Source organism: Pleurodeles waltl, chromosome 1_1, assembly GCF_031143425.1.
Source record: "Pleurodeles waltl isolate 20211129_DDA chromosome 1_1, aPleWal1.hap1.20221129, whole genome shotgun sequence".
NCBI lineage: Eukaryota > Metazoa > Chordata > Amphibia > Caudata > Salamandridae > Pleurodeles > Pleurodeles waltl.
Window position 1 is genome coordinate 984,812,561 of NC_090436.1, and position 17,363 is coordinate 984,829,923.

Sequence of the window (17,363 nt, forward strand, 5' to 3'; positions counted from 1 at the left end):
CGGCGCAAAACTAACGCCATATTTATACTTTGGCGTTAGACGCGTCTAGCGCCAAAGTATGGGCAAATAGCGTCATTTTTTTGCGTGAACGCCTTCCTTGTGTTGATGAGATGCAAGGAAGGCGTTCCCGTCTAAAAAAATGACGGCGACGCAAATGCGTCGTATTTATACTCCCGGGCAAAAATCACGCCCGGGAGTGGGCGGGGCAAAAAACCCCGCATTTGCGCCACTTTTTAACGCCTGGGTCAGGGTAGGCGTTAAGGGGCCTGTGGGCTCAAAATGAGCCCACAGGTGCCCTCCCCTGCCCCCAGGGACCCCCCCTGCCACCCCTGCCCACCCCAGGAGGACACCCAAGGATGGAGGGACCCACCCCAGGGACATTCAGGTAAGTTCAGGTAAGTATAATTTTTTATATTTTTTAATTCTTTTTGGTGGCATAGGGGGGCCTTATTTGTGCCCCCCTACATGCCACTATGCCCAATGACCATGCCCAGGGGACATAAGTCCCCTGGGCATGGCCATTGGGCAAGGGGGCATGACTCCTGTCTTTACTAAGACAGGAGTCATTTAAATGGCGTCTGGGCGTCGAAAAAAATGGCGCAAATCGGGTTGAGGCGATTTTTTTGCCTCAACCTGACTTGCCCCATTTTAAGACGCCCTAACGCCATTTTCCCCCTACGCCGGCGCTGCCTGGTCTACGTGGTTTTTTTCCACGCACACCAGGCAGCGCCGGTCTGCTAGCGCCGGCTAACGCCATTCCATAAATACGGCGCCCGCATGGCGCTTCAGAATGGCGTTAGACGGCGCTAAATTTTTTGACGCTAAACTGCGTTAGCGCAGTTTAGCGTCAAAAAGTATAAATATGGGCCAAAGTTTCTCTATTCAGCCGAAATTTGAAAATGAAAGTCAAACTCTTCTGTCCCTTGCTCTTGCTCGATTTTTTGGCGCGAGCATCTCGTCCCAGGCCGTCCAGAACCAACTCTCAACAATCCTTCACCAAGCAGGTGGGATATACAGGAAGGGTACGGGGAGGAGACGGTATTGCCACCCGGGCGTGGGGGCTGGAGGACAGCAGCAGAGGGCAGATCGAGTGAAGGTTTCTAAATGGGCCTCCAATAGGGCAGAGGCAGAGGGTAGCACTCAGGACTAACTCCTGGGGCCATAATACATGGTTCAGGGGCAGCTGTCGAGATGCAGTAATAAACTCACTGCCCCGAGCTGTGCCTCATTGCTTCAGGAACTGTTTAAATCTGTAGAAAAGAGAGACTTAAGCTTCCATTTAAAAAAAAAAAAAAAGACTTGAAACTGGCTTGTCACCCGACTTGGCAAGTTCGAACCTCTCACAGCACCATTTTGAAACAACTAGGATCAGATCGAAAACATTTTGGAAAATCGGTTATCATAGTTTTATAAACATGGAGTAGAATACAAATAAAAAACACACACACTTAATATGTAGTAATGGATTGATCTTTAAAAAATGTGATACTTTATGGCAGTATACACTTTTCTGTACTTAAATTTAACTTTTCCAACGTTTAAAAATTCTGTTTAATATAAATTCTACTTAAAGTCTGACGTAATGCTGCATGTACAACAATAAAATGAGAAGCAGCCAACAGAATTCAGCACATTTTCCGTTTTAATAACTAACTGAAATATGGAGCTGTAAAGGTTTATTTTTTGACTAAGCGACAGGGCATTTTTGAACAATTCTTAGCAGAATAAAAAAAAAGACAAGCTTATACACAAAGGGGCAGATTTAAAAGCCCCTAGCGTCTCTTTGCGCCACATTAGCGCCATTTTAATTGCCGCTAATGTGGCCCAAAGAGGCCAAAATTGCTGCAGTACATTTACAAAGTGGCACAATGCATGCATTGCGCTACTTTGTAACCCTTTGCGCTACATTATACCTGTGCCAGGCATAATGTATGTAAAAGGGGCGTTCCCCCATTAGTGGGAGCTGAAAAATGGGGCAAAGAAATCTAAGAGATTTCTTCACGTCATTTTTTTCTGCACTTTTAACGCCTGCTCAGAGCAGGGGTTAGAAGGAGGCACATCATTGTTTTCAATGGGCCTCAATGGGCTTTGCAGGATTAGCGTCAACATTTTTTATGCTAGTCCTGCAAAGCTCCGAACTAGCATCAAACATTTTGACATTAGTTTCCCTAACTACCACCATGGTGCACCGTATCTTAGATACGGCGCACACATGATAGCATTAGGGGGAGCTCAGGAGCGCAAGGAAAGTAACGCAGCACCACTTTCCTTAAACCATGCCCAAAGTGTCCTGTTTGATACTGCCCAAATGTTCATACAGACCACCTGGTCATGTGTTATGTAAGGTGGTGGGCTTTTAACGATTAGTGTACCCATTGGCAGTTTGCTATAAAGGTCTAATTGAACTTTGGGCAGTTGGGAGCACCACTGAAGTGATTAGAGTGGCTCAGGGCCAATAACAGCTTGTATGAGATTTCTACTTCAACATTCCATTTCTGGTTCTATCCTGTTCAATTTAGAATATTCAATGCTTAATGAGTGCAATGCGTTAACCGATTTATAATCCATACACCCTGGGCAATAGAGATTGCCCAAGGTCCTCTCCTTTGCTATAGACCTTGTGGGCTGCCTGGGCCTTTAATTTAGGTTCAGGGCCTAAAAAATAGTATATCCCACTGTAGTGGGCTCTTAGACTATATTGGAACATTGGAATGGTGGGAGTTCTAAATAAGACTTTAGAGTAGTTAAGGCCAAAAAGGGCAGAAGTTGACATCTGCTTTAATATTCCAGAGCTTGTCTTTTTATTTCTCCATGTTTCAGTTTCAGTATTCGATCCTTTGTTGGTTGAATGTTCTAGGAGCATTACAGCCTTTTTGCATTTGGGCATATTATTTGTTAAAGACACTCTCCCACTTTATTTGCGCTTGCTGTTAAGGCCAGTAACTCAGAGAGAGGGCCTTTAACAACTACGTTACTTCATTGACTGGGTTATATATTATTTTTGCAGCCGAAATAAAAAAAAAAAAATGAATATGCGTTCGGTGATCATGTTGAAGAAAATTATTAACATCATTTTTACCCGAGAACATGGTCCTGTTGTCAGATTTATTTGAAGATTTTAACAGTCTAATTCCATATTATCCCAATCCTTGTTTTGGGTGGAAGGGAAAGAACAGAGCTTCATTCTGTAGGTAAAAATAATACTGCTTACTGAATGGTGCATGAAGTGCTCATTCGAGCAAAATCTGTGGACACCGGTTTCCCAAAATATATGCATAGTATTATGAGATTATAGATTATACAATGAAGATCATAGTTCATACTCTACCCATAAATTGCTCCAAGAGAAAACAACTTCCCCTCAAAAGAACACCAAAATCAGATCATGTAGCTTGTTCAGAAATACATACAATGAGCAAGTTGATTCAATAAGATGAGATTATGGTGTTATGTGCGGTACAACAAGAATCCACCAAATGTAGTAATAGGGGGGTATTTTGCAGGAATAGATCCTGTTGCCAGTCTCAGCCAGACCTCTTGTCCATAGTTCAACTCTAACAGAGCATCCCCTGTAATAACCCTATCACTGTACAAACTGTTGTTAATATTTTCAGACTGGAATGCCAATTTGTCTATTCCATCAACCACTAAGTATCCAGAGACTCGTGGACTGAACGACTCAATTGTATACTTGAAAACATAGACACCCAAGTAGGGGACAATGAATTTTCCACTTGCTGGGGCATAGGAAGCCCCATAGTTGACATACAGGTTGTTGAATTTGATCGGACCTGGGACAGTCATTCCATAGGTATGAGAGACGAAGAACGTAACCATGGGTGCATATCTATAGGATCCCTTGGAAAAATCTGCAAGACAAGAACACATAGCACTGTTAGTCTTGTAGGACCAAGAGGGACAAGTGTTTTACTATTTTTCTCAATGTTATATTAGAATAATTAATTTGTGTTGTGAGAGCAAGGCAAAGTATTCCAATAATATGAACATTGATTAAACATTATATTGTTGGGTAAAAACAGACCTGATACTCACTTGTACATATGTTTTCTATATATTTACTCAATTCATCTCCCTTATATTCATACACTTTTGGCGTGCACATTTGTGCCAAGAAATACAATAAAAATCACGTTTACTCTTAATTCGTTGACATTTGGGATCAACTATTTGTTCCTCAGTATGCAGTCTATGAAAGATGATAAAGAGCATACAGGCAAATTCAGAAACATTTCAATCAGAGCACAGACATTTTCTTAATAAGATGTAATTTTTTAATTTCAGTTGCTGCCCATTTTCTTTTCATTTCACATTGTTAAAATATCCCAAGTGAAGAATTGCCTTTCTCCATTTACAATTGAAAAATACTTTCTATGCTTTCATCATTTCTTTATCCTGCGAGTTCCTCGGGGCAGTATAATTTCTCATTATCATCTCGCGTAAAGACTGTGATTTCCCTCTCCTATGGCCTACGGATTAGATTCTCCACAGCACGAAAATCCATTTCCCTTTGTTTAAAAGCTTGAAGAAAACATTAAGGGCCATATTTATACTTTTTGACGCACAACTGTGCCAACGCAGTTGTGCGTCAAAAATTTTACCGCCGGCTAACGTCATTCCAACACGCCATGCGGGCGCCTTATTTATGGAATGATGTTAGCCGGCGCTGCGGACTGGTGTGCGTCAAAAAAAATTACTCACACCAGGCAGCGCCGGCGTATGGGAAAATGGGGGTTGTGCGTCAAAAAATGGTGCAAGTCAGGTCTGAGGCAAAATTCAGGCCTCAAACCGGATATGCGCCATTTTTCTTGACGCCCAACCTCCATTGACATGACTTCTGTCTTAGCGAAGACAGGAGTCATGCCCCCTTGCCACAATGGCCAAGCCCAGGGTACTTATGTCCCCTGGGCATGGTCATTGGGCATAGTGGCATGTAGGGGGGCCAAAATCAGGCCCCCCTATGCCATAAAAAAAAACGGAAAAAAATACTTACCCGAACTTACCTTTACTTCCCTGGGATGGGTCCCTCCATCCTTGGGTGTCCTCCTGGGGTGGGCAGGGGTGACAGGGGGTGTCCCTGGGGGCAGGGGAGGGCACCTCTGGGCTCCTTCCGAGCCCACAGGTCCCTTAACGCCTGCCCTGACCAGGTGTTAAAAAACGGCGCACATCAGGCTGTGTGCCGTTTTTTAAGACCCACCCCCTCCTGTGCGTCAAAATGACGCCAGAGTATAAATAAGGGGCACAGGCCTTAAAGTCATTTTATGGAAGGGAACGCCTACCTTGCATATAATTAACGCAAGGCAGTTTCCCCCTTCCATAAAATGACGCACGTGGTGGAATTTTGACGCCCGCGGGGTCAGGCGTCAAAGTATAATTATGGGGCAGGGTTTGCGCCGATTGTGCGTCAAAATTTTTTACGCACATTCGGTGCAAACAGAGTATAAATATGCCCCTCAAGATCTCAACTATCTAGGTTTGGCAATTTGAAGATTTTCTCAATTAAATTCCCACCTGTTACCTTTCACAACCAAAAATAAAGTAACAACTCTGATTTCGAAAACAAATCCACGATATCATCAAAATAACAACGATAGTTGTTAACATTGATGAGAACTCACATTGCATATGTAGAGACAAGAAGCACAGGGCTATGCTTTCTAAAATTCATGAAACGCAACACAGCAAGACAACTTGCTGTGCTGTGTTGCATGAAATGGAGACAGCAGAAATGCACCTTATCTGCGAAGATATGGCATACTTCTTTTGTGGCAGCCTAGCACCAATGCAGGCACCCTTGCACCAAGCTGGAAGGTTGTGAGGGTGCCTGCATTACTAACAGGATTTTATTTGCAGAAAGGCATACCTTCCTGTACAAAAAGAATCCGTTGAGGCATTTAACTCTTTCTATGTGTGCTGCTGAATGGCCAATTACTCAACTGTAATTTTCATTACTCCAAGTCCAAGACTTCCTCGTCACAGTCCTCAAGTATGAGTTTATCTTTTTACTTGCAGAATCTAATGACCAAACATGACTATTCCTCCCCAGTCTAAGATGACCCCCATTAAAAGGTAATACAAATACCTCACTTCCTGGGGAGGACTTTCTGAAATCATAAAGCCTGGAAAGAAAGCAGTTAAAACAGAGAGAGACGGGCGGGAATTCAGGACTGTGATGAGAAAGACATGGACTCAGAGTAATGAAAAGTACTGGTGAGTAACCAGGCATTACCTCTTCATCCCTCTCCCGCTCACAGTCCTCACATATGTGTGTATATACCCAAGTCATACAAATGATTTCATACACAAAACACAAGAAAAACAGGGCAGTGCAAATGAAGAAGTTTAATGCAATGACCCAAAAACATCACTCCACAAGAGAACCCACAGAACTCCACACATCAGAATCAAAGTCAGAGAGCACATCACCCCATAATTGCAAAACAATAAGGGCCATAAAAGTATGAGGCAATGCGCACGTGGCAGCAAAGCAAAGGTCACAACTTGAAGCCTCCTTAAAAGCCATCCAGGAGGCAGAAACACTCCTAGTAGACCGCCTAGGGCAAGATGCAGGAATGGGCTGGCCAGCCAAAGAATAGGACTGAGAAATAGCCAACTTAATCCAAAGGGATAAAGTAGTGAAAGAAGGCTTGAGACCCCTTTTAGCCAGACCATGAGACACAAACAAAGCAACTCTCTTGCAAAACCCAGCAATGCACTGCAAGTACACCAAAAGCGCACAATGCCCATCCAAGGAATGCAAACACACCTCCTCATCCAACACCAGAGGAGGACAAAAGGTAGGAAAAACAATATCGAAGTCCAAATGAAATGAGGAAACTACCTTAGGGAGAAAGGCCTTTCTAGGAAGAAGCACCACCTAGTCCAGAACAAAAAGAAGGAAAGGAGAGGAGATCAGCAAAGCCCCAATTTCCCCCACCCTGATTTCTGAGGAAATAGCCACCAGAAAAGTGTCCTTGGCTTAAAGTAACTTGAAGTCCGCAGACTCAAGAGGCTCAAACGGGGCCCCTTATAAACTCTGTGGAACCAAAGGCAAATTCCAAGAAGGCACAAGGGAATGTACCACAGGATGCTGCCAGAAGAGCAACAGACAAAACACTAGCCGCCTGAACAGCCACCCATTGACTACGGAGAGTACAGAAAGACAAACACAGCTGGAAACCATCTTGAAGGAACTCCAATAAAGCCGCCGGGTCACAAGAGGAAGGTAGCAAAGGCTTATCTTGACACCAAACTGAAAAATTCCGCCAATGACGGACATAAACCTTAAGGGTAGAGGGCTGCTGGGACTGCTGGATCAATGCCACAACATCCATAGAACATCCCTGAGCTAAGAGGAACCCCGTTCAAGTGCCAAACCGCAAGTCAAACCACCAGAAAGTTTCCTCAGGAAGAAGTGACTGACAGAGCAGGGATGGATGGATTGGCAAAAGCCACTGGGGATCGACAGAGAGATGCAGAAGACAAGGGAACCAAGGTTGCCTCGCCCAAGCCGGAGCAATCAACAGAATCTCCGCATGGTCCTGAACCACCTTCTGAAACACTCGAGGGAGAAGAGGGATGGGAAAAGCAATACAGGAGACCCCTGGTCCAGGAAATAGCCAGAGCATCCACTGTCCAAGCTCTCGGCGACTAAACCAGATGACAAAGTTGGGAAGAAGGGCATTCTCCTTGGTGGCAAATAAATCCAGCCACGGGTGACCAAGACAAAATGGACCAAAAGGTTGCTAGATGCAGACATATCATCAGAGAAGACAGAAAGCTCCAACCCAGAGCATCGGCAGGCCCATTCTCCCTCCCTGGAAGATAGACTGTTGAGAGGGATCGGAGATTGGATTCAGCCCATGGACAAATCCTCCTGGAAAGAAAACACAGAGAGGGACACATGCCACCCTGCCGAGTCAGATAGGAGCAGAAAATCTTATTGTCTGTCTGCACACACACTACAGTCTGCAATAACAGGGAACAGAAAAACAGAAAAGCCTTCACGACAACTACCAGCTCATTCCAATTTGACGACTGAAGAGTCCTCCACCAAATCCATCGCCCTTGAGCAGCGGAATCCCCCAGAATGGCACCCCAACCGAACCCACTGTCATCGGTCATGAGAACCAAAACAGGAAGAGGAACCAAAAAACAAACCCTGCTCAGATGAGTGGGATCTAACCACCGCTGAAGATCTCTTTGGATCTGAGGAGCCACCGGAACCAAAGTCTTGTACTCCCCAGGCAACAGGTTCCAATGCCTCACGGGATGATAAACAATGGGATACAGGTTACAACCTCCCCCAAAGGATAATGGCCAATGTAGAGGACATCTCCCTCAAAATGCAAAGCCACATCCACGCAGACACCGAAGGATGAAGCAGAAGAGAGGAAAAATGGGAACAAAGATGAACACAACATTCCTCAGACACAAAAACCTTATTCAAGTCCATCTCGAAATGGGCCCTGATGAAGAGGAGATCGTGGGATGACTGGACCTGGGACTTCTTCCAGTTAATCAAGAAGCTGTACAGCGGCAACAGCGTGGCTGGATACCTTCAAAATGCAAAATATCCACCAAAGGAGCCAGATGCTTGGTGAATACCCTTGGGCTGATGCCATTTAGAAGGATAGGACCCTGAACTGTTAGTGGTGGCCCTAGACAGCAAACCTGAGGAACCTCTGGTGAGAAGTATGAACTGGGTTATGGAGGTAGGCATCCAAGAGATCAATGGAAGTCAGGAACTCGCCCATCTGTAAGAGGGGCAGAATGAGCTAGAGAGACACCATCTTGAAGGATAAATGAGGAATGAACTCATTGACCACCTTCAGCTCCAGGACAGGACAGACTTTCCCTGACCCCTTTTGCACCAAGAAAAGCAGGGAATAATAACCATGGAAAGTCTCCCCTGGAAGCACAGGAATAATGTCTGCTTTCTGGAGCAGCAATTGAATTCCCTGGAGCAGGGCAGCCAATTTCTCTAGGGAGCGAGCAGTGGGAGTCTTGAAGAAATGGCAGGAAGGAGTGCTGCTGAAATTTATGTTGTAGCCATTAGAGACCACCCAGAGGGCCCAGTTATCCTGAAGGGAACTTGTGCAAATGTTTTGAAAGAACTGCAGATGATCCCCCACTGGCCGAAACCTGAAGCAGTCTTGCCTTGGGAGAGGCGAGGACAGAAGCGCAGGCTGCAAAGTACCGTGATCTGTCGGCAGTGAGGTGCCCTGTCCGCAACCCCTGCCTCGAAATGGCTGGTGCAGAGGGGCCTTACCCCCAGCAGAAAAAGTCCCTTTGTAACCAAAAACCCTGTCCTTAGGGACACGCTGGAGAGGTGTAACCAGCTTCCTGTTCTCCGCAGATTTCTTGATCAGCTCCTCCAGATCACTGCCAAACACCTTGGAGCCCATAAATGAGAGCTTCAAGAACACCACTTTCTGAGCAGCATCCACCTTCCAAGTGCGCGTCCAGATGTTGTGACGGGCCACAATTGCAGCACTGGAAGAGGCTGCAGTGGCACAGAGATTGTCAAAAGTAATGCCTGAGAGTAAGGGCACATGTTGCTCCATCAATGGCAAGAGGGCAGAAAAATCTGCACCCTCCTGTACCTTATCTGCCAAGGAATGGAAGTCCTTAAAGCGGGACTGAATTGTATATGTTGAGTAGGCATTAGCACAGACTGAAAAGTTCAAAGCCACATAAGCTCACTTCACAGCCCCATCCACCTTACAGTCAACAGTGTCAGAAGGAAGGGCATCCTCCAACACCACAGACCCTTGGGAGGATAACCCAGCCATGACGTTATCGATCTTCACGGAAGATGGAAAGTCCTCCCCAACTGCTCCAGAGGGTAACGTTTCAACAAGAAATTAGGAAATGACTGTTTCTTAACATTCTTCCATTCATTAGTGAGGACACGGTGATTGAAAGCATATAAGGGCAAAGATTCAGGCTCAACCCGTTGATAGTGAGAGAAAAAGTCATATTCAGTTGATGCAAGACCGGACACAGCAAAGCCCAAATTGTCCTGAACATGCTTCAGAATTTTGGCCAAATCTGTGCCATGAACAAAATGGCCCTTCAGGTCACCTTTACCCTCCTCCCCGGAAGGATCCAAACTCGGTACTTTAGCAGGGGAAGGAGCCCCCGCCCGGACCCGAAATGCAGCTTTAACTGCCACCGCAATTATAGCCTGGAAATCGGGGGTTAAAGAGGCCCATGTAGAGGGCCCAGCCACCACCGAGACGTCCTCTGAGCCACTATGGCTGCCAAAGACTAATCAGCCAGACAGAAACAAGAACAGGCACCACCAAATGCTGTTTAGAAGAAGCAGGAACCAGACTGGCCCAGGAACCAACTTCCTGATAAAGTCATTCTGGAACCCATCAAAAGAATGATTTTGAGCCAGGCAGATGCCCAATGGCTGATGATTTCTTAAAACAAACATACCGGAAAGTGGAAGAAGTAGTGCGCAATAAGGCTTGGTAAGTATCATTTAAGTACTTGCATTGTCTTGCAGTGACATGCCATTACACAAGGGCAATGCACGATCTTAGTAATTATTCCCCAGGGTGCCTACATTATCTCACAATACCCATGCATCGTCCTGAGTGAAATCAATATCCTCCATTCATGGGAATAAGTGCAGAATAAATTATTTTATTTATTTCACATTGTAGGGCACTGATAAGTCAACTTGCCTGTATAGTGCTCGGTTGTAATCATTCAATGTTCTTATTCCTTTCTGATAATAGTGCCTTACAGAACACAACATGACCATAGAGGCAGCGTTGCAATGATAGGTACAGACACAAGCATTTATAATTGGCTCAGTGCTACTCTGAAAATGTGTTACTATGTCAAAAGCTTGACAGAAGTGGAAAGTGTTGACCTTTCCATAATTATGAGCAGGGACACTGGAATTATGACGGGAAGGACTAAACTATATATCAATGAAAGTCAAGTTATTCAGTGATTATGTAAAACCTTTTCATACAAAACAACTCTGCAGAACAGTGTTGTGAATTTGATATTTAATATGAATGTATCTAATTAAAAAATAACTTTAGGATTCAAGACAAAGGGCCATATGTAAAAACATTAGGAATACCTGTTCCCTAATTGCAATTATCTATGAATCGCAATTAGGAAATCGTTATGCGTAATGTATTAATTTTTGTATAACCAAATAGTGATTCCTATAATGTCGCAAATCAACCTACCTCAAGAATAATAACGAGGTAGGTCGCAATTTGAGACATCTTAGGAATAGCCGCCCTCACAGGGATCGTGGTTTGTTGGGGTTAGCAGACCACCATGTCTGTGATTGCTTTTAAATAAAGCAATCTTTTTTTTTTTTAATGAAAATACTGCATTTAGAGTGTGACGTTTACCCAATCAGGCATTAAGCTGCTAAAAAAAGCCTACTAAACCCAAATAGCCTAAGATGAGAGATAGCAATGCCTAGGGGGTCCTAGTATAACTACAGGTTAAAAAGTCATGTTTTTAGCTGTTTCCTAAATATCAATTGGCTTTCAGTCTTTGCCAGCTGAGAAGGCAGAGAGTCCCACACTTTTGCTGTGGTGATGGTGAAAGATCTGCCACCCCACCTGGCCAGATAAAGCCTAGGGATCACTTTCAGCTTGTGACTGGATGAATTAAGTATCCTGGTAGGACCACACCAGTTAAATTTAAATCTAATAAACCTCAGCCGCTGATTATTAAGAGCCTTGAGTACAATGCACACACCCTTAATAATAATTCTTTTTTTTCATTGGAAGACAGTGCAATTTCAAAAGTTCTGCTGACATCGATAGATGTTTGGGGACATCAAGGATAAGACTAGTTGCAGCATCTTGAATCATTTGAAGCTTCATCAAAAACGTTTTTTTGGTGTTAAGATACATTGCATTGCAGTAATAAAGCTGTGCAGAAATCACGGACATGACTACTGTTTTGCAGACTGAATTCGGAATATAAGGACATATTTTCCTCGGTGATCTGATGACATTAACAATGAGGAGACTGTAAGATTGACCTGTAGGTCAAAAGAAAGTTGATGGACAAAAAACATCCCAAGAGTTTCCACAGAGTTGTCAGGAACAGGAGAGCACAACTCCTTTAGCCACCAGTTTCTATTCCATACAGATGTATTGCACCCACTCATAAGAACCTCTGTCTTATCTGCATTTGCCTTAAGCAACTGTGCTTCATCCAGGTGCAGATCACTCTAATACAGTTGTTGAAATTCCTAGCTACTGATTGTACATCTTTTGTGATAGTGTGTACAATTTGAAACTCGTTTGTATATGATAAAACCTGAAGACCAAATGACTGGATTAACTTAACAAGAGAAGGCGCATAGAGATTAAACAGTGTGGGGCATAGAGAAGACTTTTGTGGTGCACACCCCCCCCCCCCAAGCAGAGAAAGAGGCTTAGATACAAATTGCCCACAGATTACTGTCTACAATCTTTCTGACTAAAAGGAACTTAAAAGGCTCAAGGCCTTTCCCTTTATCCTGCACTGAGATAGACAGGGTCAGTGCTGAAGAAACGTATAAAAAACTGCAGATAAACCCAACATAACCAGGTTAGCAACCTCTTCAACTTCTACTAATAGTCTGATGTCATCTACAGCCATAACCAGTGGGGATTCCGCCCAGTGCTCATTTCAAAAGCCCAACTGGATCCACCAGATCCTGTGTTTCCAGGAAGGTCATCAGTTGTTGTTCAGGATACTTTTCCACTACGTTAGCTGTAAAAGGAAGCAAATATATAGGGTGATAATTTTTCAAATTGAATGGGTCTAAATTAGCCTTTTTTTAACAGTGGTGTTACTATCGCTCCTTTCCATAACTTTGGTTAACAGGCCAAATCCATGACTGCATTAAACATAACAGACAGTTGTTCAGCTACAAGATCTGATGCCAGATGAAAAATATTAGGTGGGCAAGGAAAGGATCTGCTGGCAAAAATGATTTAATATTCAAAAGAAACTTCTTAACTTACCTGGCCAAAATTGGCAGAAAGGCAGCTAGGAAAGTAGAATTCTCTATCCCAGAGTCATTCATTGGTGGATCTGAGAGACAGAGTCTGAGTTAATATAAATATCTGACCTGTCCTGCTCCTTAGATTTCAGAAAGTAGGCATAGATATTCAGGACCTTTGGTTGAAAAAAAGTTGGCATATTATCACAAAAGGACTGACTAATATATATGTTACTTGGATTAGAGGGAGCGGACAACATCTTAACACTTTTAAAAATCTCCTTGGAGTAATTTGGAGCTTTCATAATTATTTATGAGCAATATTTAGATTTTTCCTCAAAGACGATTTGCTTATAGTCCTTAACAGCAGCCCTATTAGAACCTCATCCTGGAGTTCATACTTTCTCCGCCATTTGCTCTCCTGTTTCCCACAAGACCGGCTCATAGACCTAAGTCTGACTAAAAACTAGGGAACCGAAGGTCTATTCTATGACCCCCAATGGGCTGACCTATTCAAGGCGCTATCAAGCCATCCTACAAACTCTGCTGCCACCTGATTGACGCCTTGATGGTAAATCATAGGTTTCCCGATAGTACTTCATTAAAAGCAGCCTCTGATATCTTTTTCCAGTCCCTCTTCATTGGTTTTGGGGCTTTTTCCAGGGAAGATTATTTAAAGCAGGTTGGTTCTGAAAAATTACTCTAGGCCAGTGGTCAGACTAGGTTAAAGGGAGAATCTCCTCCACCTTCAGATGAGGGTTTTTGGTAAAAATTCCATCCAGGTTGTGGCCTGATTGATGTATAGGTGACTTGAGCAATCTGAACCAACTCAAAAGTAGCCAGAGTTTTAATCATCAGCATGCAGGAATCAAAACATGTTGTAGCTTCCAAGTGAAGATGAACGTCACTCAACAATGTAAAATACGACTGCTATAAAAACAAAAAAGGTTCAAACACCCAGCCTATCTCTAAAATAAAGTTAGATATAAGCCCTGAAGAGCGATGGAAAAACACTCATGAAAATGACAGAGTGTGGTGGATATTTAAGTTAAAATTAACTACTTCACTTAAATATGTCGAAATGATGGGTTCAACCGCACCTTGAAAGCTGTTTCTAAAAACTATCGCAAGTCCTCCACCCGTTTTGTTGATTCGATCCTGGGTTAGATAAACCCGGGAGTATGGCCTTTGCTAAATCTGAGCCAGAATAATCGCGAGCACATGTCTCTGTAATAAATACAACGTATAGATCATGGGATTGCCCAAACTCCATAAATTTCAGCTTATTTCTGAATAAAGAGCAAGCGCTCATTAGAAACACTTTCATCTTAAGTCCAGCTTCTAAATTTCTACTAATGGTGTCATTCAGCCTCTGCCAGCCGTAAACCCCCAGTAGTGGTGTTTTTTTCTGATTGGTCGAAATTAAATTGAAACCACAGTTTTGAAAAGTACTTTTGCCATCCAGATAAATCATGTCCGTATCCCATAAAGGTCATAGCGGAGACTTGCCTTTTCACCTGAGCTCAGGTAACTGAGTTCGGGTGTAACTAATATGTAACTAATCTGAGGCTCCTGGACTGGGCCCAAATGAGCAGGGTTTCTGGCGCACGGTGCAGTCCAGCCACAGATGGGCACAGACCAGCATGCCTTTGAAGCGCCAGTCGCGTTTCAATTTGCCTGAAATAGGCTGACATGTAGATGGGGCGTGGCAAGGCAATGAGGCAGCACGTCACCCAGTTAAAAAAGGGGAAAAATAAACTTCAAAACTGGTGTTCAGCTCCCCCAGTTCACCGTCAAAGTCTTCCCTTTGAAACAAATTTACACGGAAACCAAAGTTAATCTAAAAGAACATTGCGAAATGTAAACCATAAACCAAATAAAAACCTGCAAAATCTTCTCCCCAATTAGCGCCTAATTAAGAACGGAACCAGGCATCTCCTGAAGGGTTCACCATAGTGCAAATACAAGGAACTAAAATTGTGCCACCTTGTGAGTACAGAATCCAACTGAAACAGCACTCAGAGGAATGCGGTCTCCAAATTTAATCAAGTTCACAGGTTTCGTGGATGCGCTTCAGTTTGATTTACACAGGCTGACATGTAAAAGGGGCATGGCAAGGAGATGGCGCAGCGTGTCCACCCACCAAAAAAACAGGGGCAAAATAAAAAATCAAACTGGATTCCAGCTGCTACACTCAGGCCCATATTTATACTTTTTGACGCTAAACTGCGCTAACGCAGTTTAGCGTCAAAAAGTTTTGCGCCGGCTAACGCCATTCTGCAGCGCCATGCGGGCGCCGTATTTATTGAATGGCGTTAGCCGGCGCAAGCAGACCGGCGCTGCCTGGTGTGCGCGAGAAAAACCACGTACACCAGGCAGCGCCGGCGTAGGGGGAAAATGGCGCATGGGCGTCTTAAAATGGGGCAAGTCAGGTTACGTCGAAAAAATCGTCGTAACCCGACTTGCGCCATTTATTTTCGACGCCCATCCCCCATCAACATGACTCCTATCATTGTAAAGATAGGAGTCATGCCCCCTTGCCCAATGGCCATGCCCAGGGGACTTATGTCCCCTGGGCATGGTCATTGGGCATAGTGGCATGTAGGGGGGCACAAATCAGGCCCCCCTATGCCACCAAAAATTATTAAAAAAAAATAAAAAAAATACTCACCTGAATGTCCCTGGGGTGGGTCCGTCCAGCCTTGGGTGTCCTCCTGGGGTGGGCAAGGGTGGCAGGGGGGGTCCCTGGGGGCAGGGGAGGGCACTCTGGGCTCATTTTGAGCCCACTTGTCCCTTAACGCCATGCCTGACCCAGGCGTTAAAAAGCGGCGCAAATGCGCCGTTTTTAGCAACGCCCACTCCCGGGCGTCTCTTTTGCCCGGGAGTATAAATACCACGTAAAGGCCTGGGAGTCATTTTTTAGACGGGAACGCCTCCCTTGCATATCATTAACGCAAGGAAGGGGTTCACGCTAAAAAATGACGCACATTCCGGGAACTTTGGCGCTATTCGCCTCTAACGCCATAGTATAAATATGGCGTTAATTTGCGTTAGTTTTGCGTCGAAATTGCGTCAAAAAAAACGACGCAATTTCGGCGCAAAACGGAGTATAAATATGCCCCTAAGGGGCAGATTTATGGAAAGTGGCGCTGCACTCCCTGTGCCCCTTAGCACCCCCCTACTGCCACCATGTGTGCACCGTATTTACAATATGACGCACCATGGCGCAGGGTAGGGGGCAATAGAGTCATTTTTAATGACTCTATTGATGTACTCTGCAGGAGTAGTGCCAAAATATTGGCGCTACTCCTGCAGAGTACATATGGGCTTACTCTAAATAATGGAAGCCCCCTTTTAACACCTGCTCTTGAGCAGGCATTAAAAATGCCGTAACAAATGGCATAAGGACATCTCATAGATCTCCTTATGCCATTTTTCTGGCCCCCCTAACAGGGGAACGCCCCCTTTGCACACATTATCCATGGCGCAGGCATAATGTAGCACAAAAGGTTACAGGGTAGCCCAATGCATGCATTTCACCGTTCTGGAAATACAGCACAGGGAGTTTTGGCCTTGTTGGGCCACATTAACGTCAGAATAAATTATTTTATTGTGGTGCAAGGTGGGGCTAGGGGCCTATATGCCTCTAAAATTGCACCTCCTTGCCAGTAGAGCAGTCAACTGAAAGAGCAATTAGACAAATGGAGTCTCCAAATTTAATCAAGTTCACAGGCTGCATGGATGCGCTTTAGTTTGCTTGACAAAGGCTGACATGTAGTGGGGGCATGCAAGGTGATGAGGTGGCATGTCCACCCAGTAAAAAAGAGGGGTAAAATAAAATTCCAAACTGGAGTCCAGCTACTCCAATTTGCTGTTGAAGGCATGTTTAAAAAAAGAAAATGAAATGCTTAAATTAAATTTTTGAACAATCTCTACCCCCTCACAGTTGTGAATGGGTTACCACCACTTTTGAACTGGTGATAAAGTATTACTGTTTTTTTTTTACTAGAATTTGGCTGCAAAACAGTAATACCATAATTATTCGATATTTGGAAGGGATGCCCAAAATTCTGAGTCACATTTTTCTTTTTGTACAAATGAAAAGGCATTTTTGTAATCTTAAAGGATCTGATTCTGCAAATCCAGCCTTTTGCATCCGCCAAAGTGCTTTGTACTTCTGACTCACCAGACCTTTAAAAGAGAAATGAATGGATATGCGCTGATAGTGAAATCTGTGCAAAGAACAACATATTATATCTCCCCTTGAGTGAGTTATAATTAAGTATTTAAGGTGTCTTGCTGCAGGCCAGAGACCTTCTCCTAGTTTAGGTGTGCTATACTATCTGAGAAACATTGTCAA

At 44.0% G+C, this 17,363-nt stretch overlaps 1 protein-coding gene across 1 annotated transcript in view; it reads right to left on the reverse strand.

The window, feature by feature from the left end:
* Positions 1-1,454: 1,454 nt before the first annotated feature.
* MMRN1 (multimerin 1) overlaps positions 1,455-17,363 on the reverse strand; it is a 298,882-nt gene continuing 282,973 nt past the window's right edge. The window contains exon 8 of the mRNA XM_069230268.1: positions 1,455-3,869. Within this exon, the coding sequence (XP_069086369.1) occupies positions 3,448-3,869 (422 nt within the window). The 3' untranslated portion in view covers positions 1,455-3,447. The remainder of the gene's footprint in view (positions 3,870-17,363) is intronic.